Below are 20,993 nucleotides of genomic sequence, written 5' to 3' on the forward strand. Positions count from 1 at the left end.
ATTTACTGTGATTAAATGCTTGGGAACACTTGAATCAGCTGTGGATTTCCCTGTAAATTAGACACCATGTGGCCTCTTATCTTGATTACTCTGCTCTAGTGGCCAAACGTCCCCACTGATTCTTGTGTTAGGATCTTAACTGATATGATACGCAGGTTAACATGACTTCACAGCCACAGAGCAGAACTCCGCCTTCCATCCCAGCTGATTTTATTCAAACCTTTAACTCAGTACATGCACATCTTACAGAATAATGGGGCACATATAACACAAATGTGAAGCTGTCTTTAGACTTTTTCCCCCTGCATCAGTAAAAACAGGTCAGTGAGAAAGGAGGTGATAATCAAGCCTAAATATACCCTCTTTAGCTTCCTGTCCCCCCCAGATCTAATTACACAGTAAAGACGACATTAGATAGACGATGCTTCCGGTACAACATGTGCAAAAGTCTTGACGCGGGCACAGAGGGCATCAAAACTTCACACCAAGATTCATGCATGCTCATCTCAGCAAAGCCAGCACAAAATGCCTGCCAGTCAACACTTGTGTTAAGTAAACCTGATCTGAGTGTTGCATGCATAGCTGCTTTAAAGGTGTACAGTTTGCAAAATGGTGCAAAAAGCTTGATAATGAGTATTAAGTGTCTCGGAAGCACATAAAAGCATCGAGAACCAAGAACAAGACCTGCGTCAGTTATGTGCAACTGTTCATGCAAGCAAATCAGTTGCCACAGCTGGGAAAAGTGAATCAGTCCCTGCCACTACTAATTATAGAAAGGCATCATATACACACTTCATACTGCCTCTCCTGCCTGCCATCTTGGAACGTAAAGGCCGGGTGACTTCTTGAATTACAGGCACTGATTTGGTTTCCCATGGCTATCACGTTGGGGGAAGATGATGTGTTTATGGTTAAGGGGAGTGCACGAGATCACGCACACACACTCTGTCCAGTGCAATCACTCATTTACTATCTGCCCCTGTGAACGCCATGTTCTGCAGTATAAATCTGCTGGCTGACAGCTGGAGTCGCCCTGACTGATGAGCTCCAAATCAGTGTGAAGAGCCCCAGCGTTGATGAAAGCAGCTCTCTCAGCAGCATGGCAGAGGCTGATGGCTCTCAGCCAGGCCAAGTTTTATTACTTCTCTTTAGTATTACTTGAAACAGGGGCGGCCCCAGAGAATTTTCATAGAGGTGCCGAAATGGGGCGACAGAAAATCTTGGGGTGGCAAATCCAAATCCAAAAGCCATAACTGAATTTCAGGAATTGGAATATACTGTTGAAGTATTTGCAAAATATGCCAATATGAGAGTTAAGGCTGATATACTTTGTTTTTTTATTGTACAGTTACAGTTTATCTGATGTGTATAGGATAAAACTAGTACAAATAGGATTTTAAGTTCCAAAACTATCCTGTTTTAATGTGTTATGTATCTTCACATGTTAGGTATATATGTTGTTCCTAGAACAGGTTGGTTGGCATTAAAAAAAAAAGAGACTCATGAGACAATGCACTCATGAGTCATTAAAAATACAAATACTCAGCTTTAATTTAAAGGAGTACATTGATTGTAAGGAACAAAACATTCACTGGGAACAAACCTTCTCAGGTTTAGGAGAGGCTTGTGGGTACCCTGAGAAGGTAGAAGATAAATTTATTAGAAGCCATTTTCATTCAAATATCTTGAGGTGAGAGTTCAAGGGACCTCTTTGAAAATGGCCATACCAGTTGTACCCTTGTTGAAAATTTGGAAATTTAATCTAAATTTGAAATCCAAATTTGGAATGGTATTTAGCTCCCTTTCTGGCAAGCTATGCCAATATGGTTGCACAAATGTGGCGGTGTCTAGTTTCACAAGATACCACTGCCTTCTTGCTAGCTTGTAATAATAAGCCTCTTTAATACAGTAACGTTGGCTGAGAACGCCATTGGTCCTGCTGGTTTCTATAAGTGCAGTATCACTTTTCATATATATGTTTTCAGATCGCTTTTACTGTAAAATAAGCAACAAAATATTGTGTAATCATAAGTTGCTTTAATCATGTAAATATTAAAAATGGCATATTAATAACAGAAGGAAGGATAATCTTACCATTTCAAAATTAGCAAAGACTTCCGTGCAAAAAATCTTGTATTCAAAGGACCACGACTGTCTTCAGTGCATGAATAGTCCAACAGTATCAGAATGCGTACAACAGATGTTTTAGGAAAGTACGGATAATGTGGATGGCATAAAGGGTACAGTAAGTCATCTATCAAATATAATACAAATTGATTTTTTAAGTGTGCATGATTTCATTAAACCATTTCACTAAATTTGAAGTTATTTAACCCCCTCGCTGACAAGCTAAGGTTGGTTAAAACCAATGAATGCCTTAAGATGTCTAGTTTGACAACATACCACTAGGCGCTGTCTTGAAAAGTGAGTGAATATTTTTGCAAAGGGTTCAGCAACTGTACTGGGGAGACATGGCCACCCCCAGCCCACCCTTGGGGGTGCCAATGACCTGAAATACAAAAAAACTAATGTTCATGCAGTGGATGCAAAATGTGCTTAATTAAAGTTCTGATGACCCACCCATTGATTTCTTTGATTCCTGATAGTTTACTGCTAACAAAAAATATTTTTTAAATGTGGTTTGCTAATGTGTTCAGTACAAACAAAACTGTAATTATCTAATCTACTTTTATGACCTGATAAAGCTGAGGTGTTTTTTCATCTCAAACAAGAGATTTGAAGTTGGGGTTGTTGATGCATTTAATACGAAGGTGGTTCAAAGGGATTAATAGCATCAGTGAGACTGAGTTTTCCCAACATCTTGTTTATTTTACTCTTTGAAACCGTGTCAGACTTCTGTGGTAGAAGCCTTTCATCAGCGCAATTGCAAGGAGGAACTAATCAGCGTTTTCTGCTCACGAGGCAGATCCACACCCTTTCTCACCCCATCTTCCCCAAACTGTAGAGGCCCACATCTGGTGTGACATCATGAGGAAAACAGTACAGACAAAGTGATCCTCTGATGTGATTTATATCACATTACTATTGGCTCACAAGACCAATGGCTTTACCGTGAAATATGAAAAGCATCAAAGTGTAGTTCTGAATTTTATTTACAGATGTAAAATCTAGTGACAAAAAAAAAAAAAAAATACAACTCAGAAAGTGACACATCTGTGTTGGTGGACTTATATGTTTTGGTGCAAGATAAGAAGAAAAAGCAAACATAAGACATGGTTTATCAACAAAAACAGCATCTGACCAAATGCCTGAGCAGCGTTTGTTGTGGTGCCAGCACCTGACACCCAACCACGCATGGAGAGCAAGAGCTTGACATTGGCCACAGCAACAAAAGCATTGTCAGTACGGACCCCTGAGGAGATCAATTTGCTCCCCCCTGGTTCCAGGCCTTTCAGCAGGGTTGAATAGAGGACAGAGGGCCGGTCGCAGCAGCAGGAGGCTCAGCAATGTTTCTCTAATGGGGTGTAAAGACAAACAAATCACTGGGATGAGACGTAGTCTTGTTATTGTGATGAGCCTGTGATTTACACCTGGATCATTCAGGCTGATAAGGGATAATTAGTTTGGGATTACTGTGGTCACTAACAGTTTATAAAGCCAGTGTGAGTGTGTCTGTCTGTGCATGAGTGAGGGAGTTTAAAGGGCAGCTTTGGGGCCGTTTTGTGTTTTACATGTTAGTATTAAAGACGACCTCAGTCTCCAGAAAAATAAAATAATAATGTGATTTAAAAAATGATAAATCATTGCAAAATACTTAACTTCTGGTGAGCAATGAAGGAAATATGTCATTAAATTAGCTACTTAAGACCTCAGCATTAAAAATCTAACCTGTATGAAGACTGGAGCTGTAACTTTATTGATTAATCAGATGATTATTTTCTCAACTGATCAAGGAAAAAATTGTGAAAGACGCCTGTCATAATTTATCTGAGTAAAACTTGACATTTTAAAATAAATTTACAATGGCCAAAATAAATAAACAGAAACAAACTAATTTCCATATTTAGAAATGTTTAGAATTTTTTCTTGAAAAATTACTGATGGTATAATTTATCAAAATTGTTGTCAGTTATTTTTCTGTTGATCAACTAATCAAGTAATTAAATAACGTAATCCTTTCCTAGAGCGCAGCATGATGACTTTAAAATCAATTTACACTGATCAATAAATACATAAAAAACTAATTTTAAAAAACAGCTACATTTCACATTTGAGAATATTTGGCATTTTTGCTTAAAAAATACTTAGATGACTAATTAATTATCAAAATTGTTTATTATTTTTTCTGTTGATCAACCAGTCAATTAATCAAATAAGGTCAAATTTTCCCTGACTGCAGCATGACATCTTAAAAATGATCTACAACTACAAAACAACAACAACAACCCAAAAAAACCCAGCCTATTTTTACATTTGGCAATGTTTTGGTGGAAAAAATACTTAAATGACTCACTGATCATCAAAATTGTTGTCAGTTATTTTTCTACTGATCCATTAATCAGTTAATTGAGTAATTGTTTCTGCTATTATGATAACAGAATGACTGAAAAAACAACCCATTTAAAATGATAGTTATGGTAATCCTTTTCTTTTGGAAATAAATGACTTGGCTATTATTCGTCTTTGAAAACTGCATTTTTCACACAATCATGACATTATTACGACTTTAGTGTCAATAACACGACTTTTAAAGATCTCCCCACCAAAATAGCAACATTTAACTTGTGCACTGAAACTATTGCAGAACTTGATGTGCACCTGAGAAGGTGGTGACTCATCTGAAACCTGCAGGTTAACATCAACATGCATCAGCACTGATTAAAAATCTGGAACAAGGGTAACTTGATTTACTCATCTGTCTTTGTCCAACCATTCTTTCATTTATAATACACCAAAATCATGATGTAAGGTGCCCCAACCACAACAAACATGTACAGTTGGCTGGTTTTGGAGATCACTAAAATTCATTATTTACGCACCTTTTGACCATAAATTACCTGAAAACACTTTAGACATGAACCCTGGCACAAAGCCTGGCATTGATTCTTATGAAACCGAAAAAAGTAAGTAAAGAATGGGTGTTCAAAGACAAATCGGGGAAAAACGTGCAATTCATGGGAGGAGAAAAGAAAAGAAATCATTGAACGGGTTAACTTTGAGTCATACCAGGCTCCGAGAAGTAGAAAAATGAGAAAAAAAAATTCCTCCGCCGCGGCGACACAGAGAAAAAAAACTTTGCGTCCTAGTGCGTTTTCATGTCGCTTCCGAGATAAAATAAACAATTGAATCGATTAATGCGAATTTTATAAGGCAGCCACAAACACTGTAGTTTATATATAAACTTTTAAACAAACTTTTACCATCTTTTCAGCCCGTCGATAGATCCCCGCTGACTTCAGCGGAAGGATATGTGTTTTTGTTTCTTCCCTCTCAGTGACTTCAGTGACTGCTGAGCGGAGAGGTGGAAGACTTTTTCGATGCCGTGTGTGACTATCAGAAGTTAAATTGTGTATTTTAATCGGTGTTTTAACTTAACGCCTCTTAGTACACATGTAAAAAAATTACTAAAATGTTGTAAATCGGCAGTACGGGTGCATTTTTCTCTGTTTATAGTGTGCGAGTCGTTTTCAGCGAGACTTTTTTTGAGAACTAACCGTCCCGGGAGACAGCTCAACTTTGGGCTGGCGACCTTATGTGGATTTTACAGAAAATATGGAGCAGATCCCCGGTTTCCTCACGGGCAAATCACTAGTCTTCGTCTTCTGCTTCATTCAACTCACCTTGGGTAAGTTGTCGATCATTATAAAGCTGTATTATCATCTTTAAAAATAATCCCTAAGTTGTCATGATCACGTTTTGTTGCTTCTGCATCTGCGGGGCACGGGGCAGACATAGCATCACTAACGTGCCTGTGCACTTACGTTTAACTAGCTAGGTGAGTTAGTTGGAAAATATATTCTCATAAAACAAAACTTGTTCCTTGAATTAACTTTATATGGAAGGCTACATTTATGGGAAGCATTTTAACCGCATTTTGTGGTTATTGTGTTGTTCTCGCGGCGCTTGGAAAGGTGCTGGAATGCCCCAAAACATTACGCTAGCTAACGTAACGTCTCTGATTTTACGTCTTTATTGTGGTGAGTGTGTCACTATAATCACTTTTAGTAACATCATAAGGCTGCATATTTCTTTTTTTTTTTTTTTTTATCACTATTACCAAAATATTAATACTATCTTGGCCCCTTTTCACATAATTTGAAACATTAGAATTGGTTGCACATCTCCAGAAGGCCTTTAACAGTGCAGCTTAAATCCCCCTGTGTATGATTTAAAGGGTTAAGGTTTGGTTAATAGGGATATTATGGCTTACTAGTTCAGTCTGAGCTTTGTCTCACCGCTGCCCAGATGTTAAACAGTGAGAGCAAGAATTCAAAATGGACACTTAACTTGGGCTACCCTGCTGTATTAAGAGTTTTTACAGTGGCGAAGGAGATGATCAAATCTGGATTTTAGGACACATATCCACTAATGTCATTATGGCTCACAAGTTTCACATGGAAACCAACTTTTTTTTCTTTAAAACACCCCACTTGTCTATTAACATAGATGTACAACACTGACACAAGTCTTTGACCATCCTGCAGCTCATAACTTTAGGTTGATTGTCAAGCATACTGTGTTTAAGCTCTAAATTATGAAACAAGTAGGGTAGGAATGGGTGTAAAAACAAAGAAATATTTGTGATATTCTTACACATGACTCAGGTGTTAATGGAGATCTTGATCACTCAAATTGGGCACCTGCATTGAATATTTGCCATTGCAGTCTAGCAAAAAAATGCATATGTAGGAATAACTGGTTTACTTTATAGTGTAGTCTTTAATTAAGTGCTAGTTAGTGCCCACTAATTGGAGTCCAATTGCAGGTCCAAAAATACTCAGGTGATGGGTCAACTCACAGTGGATTAGGGGGATGAATCAATGGTTCTCATGCATTGAAATCACAAAAATTAAGCAAGCATTCACTATTATCCCTTATAATATATTAATGGTCTTTTTTAATTATAGGTGTTTGTGTGTTTGCTCTAAGAAATGTGCACTAAGACATAGTCTGTAACTTTTTTTGTAGCCTTAAATATGAAACTGATTTCGTGTCATGTTTTTTCGTATTTTGCCTTTTAGCTCAGAGTTGATGTATGTAGCCTTGCTATTCTTTGTCACGTTTTTTTTGCACACTATAGGTGACTTGTGAACAGAGAAGTCACACAAAAGAAGAAAAGACAATGTGAAAGTGCTGCAGGCAGTGCAAGGAGAGGCAGTGGAATGTTGTTGGTGTTTGACATTCCTCCCTCCCTATCTGCTCAGTCTCTCTCTCTCCCTGTCTCTCTCTTACACACATACACACCCACACACACACGCACACACGCATGCATGCTTTGTGCACCATGATTTTCTTTTCCCTCCTCTCTCGATCCTCACCTACCCCTTTTCCCGCTAAATCTGAACATCCAAATTGTTGCGACACAGCGACGTAATGCTGTAATGTAGATGCTGAACCATGCACAACTATGACCACAGTTTGGGATGCGTGCAAGGCACGAGTGGTTTTCCATATGACAGGATGGCATGGAAGAAGGTGTTGTTTACCTTAGTGACAAGAAGGAAGTTTGAGGTTTACCCATGCTGCAATAAGTGCCTGTAGTCTGCAGCTTTTTATTTAACCAGATCATTGTGGGTTTTTTATGTTTTACCGTTTCTTGTTTGCAACATTTGAAAATGATTTACCAACAAAACTGGGTAAAAATGTGTGCATTTTTCTGTGTAGACCAATTTTTAGCAAATACTATTTTGCTAACTGCTGTGACAATTGGAGAACCCCAGTAATGAATCCTAAAACTCAGAAATCTGTTAGCAATTCAGCAACACCTGTTCCCTTGTTTTTAGGTCATTGGGTTTTTTAATGGGTTTCTGGTTAGAAGCCTGAGATAAGGTCTATAGTTAACACAAGCTAAAGAGACCTTAAACATTTTGTTCTGCGGCATAAAAAACATCAGTTAATACCCCACTCACCACCCTTTCAATCTTTTGTGTTTCTTTAAACAGGCAGTTGCTAACAAGTAGCTAAATGAAACTACAGGATGTCATCACCCTGAGCCGCACTGAACATGACTTTACAGCCTCGTAGCGGCAGCGATGCGACCATTGTGAAGTTCGTTTTAGCCTAACATAAGTGTTTTACTTTTTGTGATTGCATTTAGGCTTAAAAACTCCTGAAAGTGTTCATTTGTGAATATTATTTTAGCTTATTTTCTGCAATGATTCAAAATCTAACTGAAAAATGGGCTTATTGACGAGGGAACCAGGGTAACGCTAGCTATCGGGTTGGGCTACAGAAAAAAAAAAAATTAAATATATATATATATAAAATTAAATATATATATATATATACACACACACACACACACACACACACACACACATACAGCTGCATATCCTCTAGCTTCTTCTCAGTAAAAGCATGCCAAATGTTTACCAGCTGAAAGCTTTTAATGTGAAGCAGCAGGTTTGCATTAGCATTGTCAATATGGTGCATAAGAGTGCATCAGAAAACAGCTGCAAACTGCTGATCATAAAAAATAAAAACCCTTTCTCTCTCCTCAATCTGCTTGATAACACATCTCAGGCCAGTCAATTTATTGCATCACAGCTCAGTTGGGGAGTAACAGTTTGACCTTACTCCTAATCAGAACCACAGTATTGTGGGCTACAACAATGATCCCCTGTTGTGAAGTTGATAAGTGGAAACGCTTATGATGATCACAACCTTGCACGCAACAGCAGCAGCTAAAGCATGTTATTTCTGAAAAAGTGGAAATGGGGATCTTATTGTCTGAAGTAGATGAAGTGTCTGTATTTTCTTTTTGCTCAATGTTATTAAGCCCTGACTGCAAAGAGTGATATGTGACAGATTCTTTAACTACCAGTAACAGCATACCGGAGGGAACATTGGTATTTGTCAAGAAATTCCCATGGTTTGCTTTGCGAACTTAGCTGAAAACATTGCTTAACCCCCCCCCCCAAATAACAATACAAACAGTAATAGCAATATTTTTAAGTTGCCGCAGGTAATGTCAAAAAAGAAAAACAGCAAGCTCACTGTAAGATAGATTTAGGTTGTCAGAGGTAGTGCAAAAAAAAAAAAACCCAAACAACAACAGAAAAACAGCAACAATGACATGCATATGCCTGTTTATTTCCTTGTTTTCTGTGCTTCTGGTAACTTCACACCATATTTTTGTTGCTTATCAAATCGAGTTTGTAGGGTAGAGGCCAGTGTTGTAGTTGAACGTTAATCTGATTTTTGAGGTAGCGTAGGTGCCATCTTTGTGGCACACGACATAGTGTAACCTCCTAGTGTGGGTATGTGGATGGTTGCATATATTTGCCCAGTGCGAACGGCAAACAGCTGACGTGCGTGTGCGTATCTATTTGCGTGTGTGTACGTATTGCATTGTGGATGCAAACTGACAAAGGCCAGCAATTGTGCCGCCCATGGTTTACTTGTATCTGACCCAAGCTGGAGCCTGGTGTGAAATGTGATTTATCTGCGCCATGCTTCGCCCTATCCTCCGAAGACAAAGATATTTATTGAGCTACCCACAACTCTGCATTATTTACTGACCACCAGCTCTACCCACTGCCTTGTGGCTGTGTTATTAATGTGGCTTAAGACATCTTTTCTGTCACACCCTCAAAGCTTTCTCCTTTGATTTCTTTCTTATCTCTTTTCATCAACGCCCTTCAGTCTTTGTAAGATGCATTTCACATTGCTTGTCTGTGCCCATGTTTCATGTTATATTCAGCACTGCCTTCTCCACCCTTTTGATTAGTAGTGTAGTTAAAAAACCAGGCCTCCACATGTGTTTCAGTACAGTACTTGTTGGTTGTAGTGGGAGATAGTAGTAAATAATGTGTATGAGTCAGTGAACATCTGCGCTACTGCCCTCCAGATGCATGTCTGTATTTATGTGCACACATTCATGCATGTTATGTGTGTGCCTCTGTAGCCATGGTAGCTTAGAATAGATGTAAACGTATAGACCTCGTGTGATTAAGGTCTTGAAGTTGAAATGCATAGCAGAAGAGGTGGAAGTCACAGTCATGAGCCTGTTACCATTTTGCTTCACAGTGCTAATACGGTGCCAATGCCTGCTTGACCAGTTTGCTGTGAGTGACTTTGATCCTCACACATTAAATTAATACCAGTCAGAATGTGAATGAAGGTAGGTGCATGCCCCCCATGAACCACATGCACTGTTACTATAGGAGGTGGTGTTTGTGGCTATGAAGGTCAAGGGGATTACAGAGCGTTGTGTCTGCACTGTTGAACAGGTTAGCAAATTAACAGGGAATTACTGCAGCCTGCATTCCTTGGCCAACGCAGCCCCGTAATCCTGGAGATAGGCAGGCAGGGCGCACAGAGTAATGAACCAAGCAGGGCACACATCAGGTAGGAGAAGGAGGGAAACTGCTTTGCAATGGGTCGCTGTATTAGTTCAGGCATATGTAACAACCATTTGTAATTTTTAGAATATAAACATTTCATTTCAGAGCTTGGAAGTGGGTATACATTAACTAGACTGTTTTAAACTTTTTTTAAAAGAATTGGAACATGTTAATGAATTGAAACTTTTCTTAGAAGTACTGGTAACCTGTGCCAAATAAATTTATGCAGGACTCAGTCTCATGGTTAAAACAGAATGTAACTATAACAATTGGCCAGTGTATAGAAATTGGCTTTATGATCACAATGAAATCTGAAAGAAGTTTAGGTTACACAAAAAGGCTATTCATGATTTTGGACGGTAAAAATATGCTTGGTCAGTGGATTTTTTCATCTACCAGTCACCTTGGCCAGTGAGTCAAAAAGTTAATATTGGACAGTGATAGAAATACATTGGCTCTGGTCAAAAGTCCATTTGCACATTCTGTTTGTCACCCAATTATAAACCTTTTGTCTTTAATAAATCTCTTCTGTAACTATGAAAAGGTTGTATTTGTCTCAGAGTCTGAAAAAAGCAACACTAGGGGAGAGAGAGAAAAGTAATAGCTAACCAACCGTGTATCTTGATATGAGAAAATACATCTCATATTGAAATATGGGTTTTCGTTGTTGTCATTGCTGATTGTACTTGCAATAGCTTAGGTGTTGCACGGTGATTGGGCAAACATCTAAATCTTACTTGCCACTGTCCCCACTGCTGTTTGCATTCTTAGTAATACTTAGTCGGGTGACGGAAGCTATAATTTTAAATCGAATGTGCCTGTGCCGTACAGCAGCAGAGGCACTGCACAGAGAAGCAGGAGTCAAATTTTACCTATCACATGACAAGAGTAAGGAGAGTTGACTGACAAGATGATGGCTGAGGATTTGGTGTCAAAGCACAAAGTAAAAGCACCTATTTGGCCATATTTCAGATTTAAATCCAGTGATAATAGGGGAACCTGATAACGCTAATGAGGTGAAAGGAGTTTATTACGTTGCAAAAAAGTTAGACTTATAAGACCTGTCGCCTGCAGCTTAGTGTAGCTGCTCCTTCTTATTCCATAGCTCCCTACAGTATTTCAAACTGATCCGCTGTCAAAAAAGTCTGAAAATAACTGTTGTCCACTTTTGTAGAGGCATTTTAGTATCAGCAGCGCTGTTCATATTCACATTCAATCCTTTATCCCAGACTCAGGGTTCATATAGATATAATATATAATATATATAAATAAATCAATAATCTCATTAACAACACTGACACTGACAAATTGTATCTGCTGTGACTAATTTGTAACAAAATAATTTGCAGTTAAATGCTTTTACTGTAAAGCTTCAGCAGTAGGAAATGTTCAGTTTGCATTAGAAGTAAGTTAATTCATCTCACTACAGATACTTTGCATTGACAAATGAATAACCTTTCTTGAAAATGTCCAGTGCAACTGATACACTGCCATTGTCAGTTTATTAACTTTTCCCCTCATCATGTCTATACTATACATTTTTTACCAGAATCTGTCACAGCATGAGTTGTTAAATGCACACTCTGAAAAAAGCATTTGACTCAGTAGGGCACAAGGAGTTTCACTTTGTACTACTTGCTTCTGAATTCATAATATCAAAACATTAATATTGAGGAAAAGCTGTTATAATTTTGAATTCTGTCCATGGTCACCCCGCTTAAATAGTAAAATAAATTCTACCTCAAGAGTATGTTAGCCAGTGTTTGAATTACGCACCAGACACCAGCCAAGTATGTTAATGTGTGCTAGATTTGCTTCATTCACCAGTCAAAACAACAAAGGTCATCTCTTGAGTTACTAGCAGATTTTGGAATCCACCAGCCACAGAGCTAGGTGGACAAAAAGTTAATTTCTAACCATGATGTTCCACTTGTCTCATAACCGGTGGTGGGTGGTTTAAATATTCTGCAGACATGATATCATGATTAGATACGTGAGTTATGTACATGTTGTTTAGAAATGTATTTTTTGAACACAGCATGTCAAAATTCCTAGTAATGGGTATTGTGATACTACTCTGTGTAGTTTAAACAATCCACAAATGGATGGTAACTTAACATGTCTGCACAATACTCCTTAGTTGTTTTTTTTAAGTCATAGTAAAAGTTTTGAATCACAGAAAAAAATTAGGATATGAATGAGCAAGGGAAAGTCCCTGCATTTGCCTTGTCTAGTCTGCTCTCCCGGTTTCTGTCTGCCTCTTTTTTTTCTCTCCAGCACACACACTGAGCCAGCAGGCTCGCACTCAGTTGTAGATGAGTCTTTCCCAACTTTTCTACGTGATTACAACAGCAAAGCGACCGTCTCATTTGGGAGGTTGGGAGTGTAATTACTGGGGCTGTCCCATTAAGATTTTTGTCCACCATCTTAATTTCACTTTCATTAACTGACACTACTTGCAGCTTTGTCTTTTATGCTAGTCTGTGGTTCACTCCTGACTTTGTGTTGAATAGGTTTAGGAATAAGTTTCAGTGTTTTAGTGTCATTTAGAAGGGCGCCTTTGACAGCTGGTTTACCCAGAGTGCAATGGGTTACATTTAACAAAGGATCGGAACTGGATCAGGTTTGATAATGCAGATACTGTTGCATTTAAAATGTCTTGATCTGCCCTGATAGAGATCCAGGAGATGAACTCGAGACATCCTGAGTAATCACACACTTTTGCTATTTCTGTTGGCACTGATCTGTTTCTTACAGTATGTCACCACCCTCTAAACTGAATTTGACCTAGGAGACTAAAGCCTTAAAGCCCCGGCTTGGTTTGTCTGCTAGCTTGCTCTGCTGTTTGTGTGGGCCAGTAAAGCTTCCCTCAGGGTTATAGTGTTTAGTTTGAGCCTCATCTCCCTCCTTCCATGCTGAGCTAAGGGTATTTTATTGCAAGTTACCATGACGACTGTTTGGCCTGCTGGATATAGAGGCTTGTACAGCAATTCCAGGAAATGGGGTTACTTCCTCACTCAGCGCGAACAACTTCCTGCCCTCTGCTGTATGGATGCGTGCCAGGGCTCAGGGACACCCATTCGTGTGTAGTCTTTGTCTGAAAGCTCCTAATTACTTCCCCATCTCAATCCACAGCTATTAGCTCCAAAGCCCATCTATCTCTCTCTCTCTCACTCCGACCCTTTCTGCCTCCTTGACAGTCCTTTTTTTCTTCTCATGACATGTCTGGATCCCTCTAGGGACCCGCTGTGGTGTCGGTGACAAAGCGGTGGCGAGTGCTGAGGGAGGAACCAGTGTAATGCCAGCTGAGCACAACAACCTGACTCTCCCTCTCTCGTTTTTTTCTCCCTAGGTCTTAACAGGCCGTGATTTCTGCCTTCTTTTCATTCATGCTCACGGCTCAGCATTTTCAATTTTTAGGAATAGTTTAAAATTTATTTTTATCTTGAATTCATGTTACCATGTGTTCAAAAGTAGTTGTGGTTGCTGCGGTTCATCGCAGTTTACAAAACCAATGTCTTCTGGCAATGACGATAGTTTAATAAATGCTTCTAATAATAGAAAGCGAAACGTTAAATGAAGAGAGAAACTGCTGATTATACACACAAGTTAAGTAAATGATAATAACAATCTACAGCCAGCAAATTCTTGAGGCTGCACTCAGAAACGATGGTGAGCTAAATGCTAAACCAACATAGGCATGCTGACATGACATTTAATATTCATGCTCACAGTTATCAACGAAATAAATGCAGAATTTACAATAAAAAATACATTTTATATATATATACAGTTCTGTATTGTACAGTCTGATTGCTGTAGGCAGGGTTGCCTAATGATAATGCCAGTATATATGTAGCAGTTATAATGTTTACCATCTTAGTTTAGCTTTTTAGCATGCTAACATTAGCTAACTAGCATTACACTCACAGTTCAGCTGTGGCTGATGGGAATGTCATTGGTTTTGCAGGTATTTTCAGTGTTTCCTACAGAAGTAAAATCTATGTGGGCCGGTAGCTGACATTCTGTGTCCCCGCTCTAAATTAAGACATTTTTGTGGGTCCGTTAACGCAATGCAGGCTGTGCTCTGAGTGGTGTATAGAATAACTGAAGGGTAATTATATTAGTGCTTCTAATGAATGGTCCACCTCAAAAAATAAACAATCGGCAGATGTTTTAATTGTGGTGGGCTGCCAAAAATTAATCAATGTGTCAGAAACCCTGCCATAAACCAAAAAGGCGAATAGAAAATTTTACCTGATGCCGGTACTACTTTAAAAGCCAGGAGATCAAAGTTTTGTGTTCAGACCTTGAGTTTTTCACACCAATATCAATAGGATACATTGTCTTGAGTTGTCTCAGTGCTTTTAGATATGGCAGTCTCCTTTAAAACTTTGACAAACCTAATTAGCGTCATCCTCACTTCTGTTTATGATGCTAATCAAGCCTACTGTGACAACAATGACAGGATTTTACTAGTACTTTAAATACTCTAAAAACTAGGAAGTGTTTTGCAATGTCGAACCCTTGGGCTGGGTGAGGTTATGTCAGGTGAACGTTAGCTGATTGACTGCTTTACTGATGCAGGACTAACTTTTTAAATTAATTTTTCCAACTTTTGCTCACTTCTGTAACTCAACATTTTGATCTAGAGCTCCTAAAAGAAAAAGCCATTGTTGTTTTTCTGTTTCACCTTTTCAGAAGTTACAAGGCTAATTGTGGCAATTTATTTCTGCTTCCAACCTTTTTTTTTTCTTAAAGATTATTTTTTAGGCTTCTTATGCCTTTATTGCATAGGATAGGTGAAGTGTAAAAGGGGGAGAGAGGAGGGACAACATGCAGCAAGGGACCAGGCCGGAATCGAACCTGCGGCCGCAGCAGCGAGGCCCCAGCCTCCACACATGGGGGAACCCGCTCCATCCTCTGAGCCAAAGGGTGCCCCGGCTACCCTCATTTTTGAAATAAGAAGTCTCCTCTGATTCTTGTGTAGACTGTGTTGTTTCTGTCAGCCAGTGTGATGACACAGAGTTAACTGGCACACAAAAACAGCCCCTGCCTGCAATCAAATTAGGGACTTTGTGGTTATGTACCTTTTGCTATTTTTATCCTTATTTGGGCACTTTCTGCTTTTGTTCAGCTTTTAAAAATGCATATAAAACAGGTGGATGGAAACAGACCTGTTGCTACAGCTTGGATGAACCCTGATTTTCCACACAGCAACCATAATAGTTGTCCTTTGCTACATCTGCATACCAAAACCCTCAGCAGAGAAGGTTTTCCTTCTTTTTGTAAACATTTTAGTATTCTTTGTATACAATTTTGTCTCTTTTGTTCTTTCTCTTGGAAGCACTTTGAAACTATGTTTGACAGGCGCTTTACAGTACTAGTATTATTATCATATTGAAGTCACTGAGGAAAGTTTGAGAAAAGCGCTTTGACATCTGTGTATCTTGACTCTGTTTTCACACTGGCATCTTTACAGATAGATCTTCCATCAGCTCGGATCAGACACAGCTCTCCTCCCAGTCCCATAAGACTGCGGACTCTCAGTACGTTTACATGCACAGTTTATTCAAGCGACGATTATAGCTCAATTAGGCCATTTAATTGACCAACTGTCCTTGTCCCAGTATACAAGCACAGGCCAAGAATCCATTTATTGATGGAAGTATGTTCGACTCAAGGGCAGCTGGAGATATGCCCCCTTTTAGCTAGTTGCAATAAACCTGTATTATTTATAGTTTATGCCATAGATTGAATCACAATCATAACTATGTATTAACAATAACTTAGGGCTGGAAAACTGCCACGTCACATACATATAATCAAATGGCACTGAGCAAACTCTGCTTCAATTGATTAGTTTTAAGCCAACTAAAAAATCTGTATCAGTTTAAGTATATACTGAATTGAGGATATTTTCACTGCTTTTCCTTGCTGTGAAACAGCCATTACCAACGTGGATTTGAAGCCATTATATCAAAAACACCAGACTCCACTGAGAAAAAGAGCCACACTCTACCGAACAAGTGACTTGTTGGTCTACCACTGCCTCCATTAGCTATTGTGTAAGGTAAATTGGAGCAAATATTCAATTATAATATACACCCAAACTGATATTAATTTTTTGGGGCGTTTCAAATTTGTTTTGCTGCGACCCTGTCTACAGCAGTACATCACTAAGCCTTTGTTCTGGTGTTGTGGGACAGTACTTACATTATCAGAGGAGGAGGATGGCTGGAGTGTGACTTTTTTTTATTTAAGATAAATATAAAATACTACCTTTTAAAGTTGTATGTCCCTAACGTAAGCCATAATTAAAACATAAGTCCTTCATGACTGCCTGTATTTTCACTTTGTTTTTTTAAATGCCTAGTTTTGCAGCATCCCTTCCCCCTCATAAATAAGGAACGCGGGCCATTTCTCACCTGAGGGAGGTTGGCATCGCAATAGGAGCACATGCACAATACGTAGGCCAGTTAAAGTCTGACTACATGATGGAGTACCTCTATTTCCAATCAAATTATTTGGGCGTCTAAGTCTGACTTAAAGAAATTGGATTTTGTCCGATTTAAGTTGGAATAATATGTTTACGTGTATTTTAAAAGACCAGTTCTGGTAGGACTGACACAATAATTCAACTTTTTCTAAAACCATGTAAATGTACTGACTGTAAATCTCCTTTTGTTCTCCACTTCAACTCCTCTTCCCCCCATCACCTTTAAACAAACACAACACTCACACAAAGCTGGAGGATGCATTTGTAGTGAGTGAAAATAAAGTGGACATGACATGATCTGAAGGGGTCCAAATAATAGTGATCATTCGGTCAGGTAATGTGTGTTTTTTCTCAGCTCACACCATCTGTCTGTAGTTTCACTGTTGACTTTGTCGATTGGGTCTTATCAAGACTCTCATTCCTGGGAATTTTTCCTGTCCATGGTTCATTGATAGTGAAGTGTGAGAAAAGCAAGGTAAAAAGGAAACAAAGCTGGTGGTGATATGAGTCTGGATCACAATACACTGGTCGGTCATTATAATGTGTGGGAATATTTTGCTTATTTTACTTCAGAGAGATGGGTTGCTGAAAGCTTTTCGAAACATTCAGTCTGGGAATTTGTGACCTCTACATCGTGGGGTAATTGATTTGTGTGTGTGTGTGTGTGTGTGTGTGTGTGTGTATGTGTGTTAAAATGGTGTAATAGCAGGCTGTCTTAAATCTGGAAAGATCATTGCGTCTGGCATGACTAAATCATGTATGGGAAGCTCGTCAAACCATTTGGGGGATGAGAGTAGCTCATGGAAGCAAGACAGCACAGACCGGAAAGGTCTGTGCTGTCTTGCTTCCATTCTTTCACTCCCTCTGCCTTTTGCATTGGTCTTCTCAGCCTTTCCTCCACCCCCTCAGCAGTACTCCCTTTTTTTGTCCTTTTTGGCTGATTTTGCAATTATCTAAGAGTGAGTGTCCTGCCATATCCCAGTGCATTGCCCAGATTTACTGTGCAGTAATCACATTTTATGTCCTTTTTATCATTCATTCATTCAAAAGCAGATTCAACATGATTTTGCATTAAATTTAAATTTATACCTGATCACGACCAAAAGTGAAAGTTCTACTGTGTCACAGGTCTAACCGCATATGTGTGGATTTTCTGCTGTCTGTGTTTTGTTATTATGTGTGTACATGATTTTCATGTGTTGCCACGTAGCTAGTTTGCATCCTGTAAGTCTTCTCAGTTCAGAAATAGTCCCAGAATAGCAGAGTATTTTCTGTGGTCTCTTGTGCTGCAGCCTGATAGCGACTGATTTTATTACAGTGGATGTCTGTGCAGTGGTCTACATAGAGGCATGCGTATGTGTGCGTGCTTGTTGGATTATGAATTTCACAGTGGTTTATGTATGGTATCCCCATGTCTAATGAACTATGTCTGTCAGCCTGGCTCTAAAGCACTATTCAACCCCTGCTCTAGTAGGGTTGATAATCGTGTCTTCATGAAGACTCCTTAGCTTGAGTGACTCTGTGATTAATCTAGGCACAGGAAGTAACACCATTGCTCACTTCCTGTAATGCAATGACTGTTTTGTGACATTGTTGAAGTTTCTTTGAAATCAGCTGACCTACCCTTTTTTTTTTTTTTTTTACAAAGAACTCTGTTCTGCAGAGTGAGCATTCATCAACACATCAACACATGAAACTATAAATGAAACGAAATGTTAATATAGCAACATTTGTGCAACCAGCACTAAACATTAGAAGCTGTTTTGCTTAATAAATCATACACACTTTTCAGTGGTTTCATTCATGTGACTACCATATCACATTGGGACTGAGATCACCACACTTCATGTTGGGTCGGCATGGTGTGTGTAAAGATGACTTGAGCCATGTGTGTCTTGTGGGCCACACAATAGCTGGTGTGTCTGGCCATGAGTGTTTCATTGGCGGGGAGATAGTTGGGCTTTGTTGTCTTCGTCACGGCTCATTTCAGTCTGCCTGCCCATCCAGCCGCCCTGTGACCACGGGCTTATTTCAGGCTGGCTTTGCATAGTTGGTTAGATAGGTGGCGAGCCTTCTGCATTATCTCTTTAAGGATGACGAGAAGGAGACGAAACTTACGTGGAGGGTTTCCCTCAGAGGGGTGGGGAGTGTGTGTGGGGGGAATCTTACCACCTCTGTTGAACTTATTTTCTGGGGGGAAACCCAAAATGAGTTTTGAGCTCAGCCACTCAGCTTTGAAATTCAGCAGAAATGGAGAGGCCAGAGCTACCCAGTTTGTGAGGAGCATTCAAGTAAATTAAACAGGTAGTTTATCTGATACACAAGTAGTGTCCAAAATGAACTTTATGACTCACCAGCGAAGGTGGCAGGATGATCAAAAAAAATCCACTGGCCAAGCATATTTTTTCGCTAGCCAAAATAATAATAGTATTTTTTGTTTCACACTTGTTTCAGTACATGTCATTGAGATAATAATGTATTATGTTGAATGTATAATATGTCATCGGATCCATCTGAAGCATCATTGTTTAAATATATTGAACAGCTCATCACCACAGCCTTAGCATGTGAATAAGCTCTTGAGCTTGAAGATGAAGTGTATATGTGTAAGGCTTTTATTGTGAACACTAAGAACAGAAGAAGTGAGGCTAATGTGCTGCTGCTGACAATGCTAAAAAAGAGTTTGCAGTTTTGGTTCAAACAACGGGGCCTTCGTGTTATTATTTCATAACCTTCATAAGTATTCACGCAATACAAGCTAACAGCAGACAGGCATCAAGCGATAGTATAGCAGTGTTCCCGTAATGCCAACAGAGCAGTAAAAGTAGCGCTTAAGACGGTCAGGTTTTGCTGCAGGGGCTGGCACACGTCTGTGTGTGTGTGTGTGTGTGTGTGTGTGTGTGTGTGTGTGAGTGTGACAAAGACACAGGAGCAGTTTAGGAGCAGCTGAGCGATGCGCCCCTAAGAGATAATCAAAATATGACAGAGACAAACATTTATCCGCCAGTGTGGCGGTTGGCCTTTTGAGGTTCACTTGCCACACTTTACAGTGTGTAAAGATAACATATTTAAGTCTGTGTTATTGGATTGCTCAATTAAAAATTCCCTTTTGTAATTTATCAGATATTTTTAGTACTTCAAGTGTTTAGCAGATGACGTGCCACTCTGATCATCCACTCTCTAACTTGTCTTTTGTCTCTTGCAGCTCTGCAATGTATGGATGATAAGGCACCTTGTGTTAACAACGCTACATGTCTGACCTTCAGCAATGGCACTGAATACTGCAGGTAAGATTGACCGGCTGGGTCTGTGACAAACACTCAGGCTTTTCAGTAAGACTCATTTCTCAGCATTCAGTCATTCCAACACTGGAACAAAAATGTGAAACACAGCAATAGAAACCTCTCATAAGGGGATTGTTGGATGTGAAAGCCAGTACAGAAATAGGGTTTTTAGATCAACCCCAGCCTGTCCACGGGACCATGAGGTTTTGTTCAGGCACGGAAGAGGGAATAAAAGACTGCTCTGTCTGACAAAGTAGAACAGTACTGGGAACAATACCAATACACACATTTCCACCTCCAAGATGTTATTTAGGACATTTGGGGGGTTTTGTTACTTGCTCTCTTGTTGCTACAGAATTGATAGCTCTAGGCGTTGCCAACACGTTTTACTGCCCACTGATTTGTTATTGAAGGGGGATGTGAAGACGATGACGAGACGTTTTTATTGCATGAGAAAGTAACCTATTGAGTGGAATTGATGAGAAAAAACAATCTGAAACTTGGTTGATTGAATCAAAGTGACAAGTGGGCTAATCATGGTTACCGCATGTGTGAGTGTAGTCTTTCTTTTTTTGGCACATGCAATGTTGTTGTGGAAACTTGAAAAAACTTGCAACTAAGTTTCTTCTACTACCGGCAGTGAAATGAGATCATTAAGGGAAAAGTGCTGTAGTGTAAAGGAGA

At 39.3% G+C, this 20,993-nt stretch overlaps 1 protein-coding gene across 1 annotated transcript in view; it reads left to right on the forward strand.

Moving 5' to 3' along the window:
* The first annotated feature begins 5,440 nt into the window (after window positions 1–5,440).
* The window catches only part of notch2 (notch receptor 2), a 55,140-nt gene continuing 39,587 nt past the window's right edge, over window positions 5,441–20,993 (forward strand). Inside the window, exons 1-2 of the mRNA XM_042481852.2 lie at window positions 5,441–5,806; window positions 20,231–20,312. Of these exons, the coding sequence (XP_042337786.2) occupies window positions 5,734–5,806; window positions 20,231–20,312 (155 nt within the window). The 5' untranslated portion in view covers window positions 5,441–5,733. The remainder of the gene's footprint in view (window positions 5,807–20,230; window positions 20,313–20,993) is intronic.

Source organism: Plectropomus leopardus, chromosome 5 (genome assembly GCF_026936395.1).
Source record: "Plectropomus leopardus strain MGB_pleo_1.0 chromosome 5, ASM2693639v1, whole genome shotgun sequence".
Classification (NCBI taxonomy): Eukaryota; Metazoa; Chordata; class Actinopteri; order Perciformes; family Serranidae; genus Plectropomus; species Plectropomus leopardus.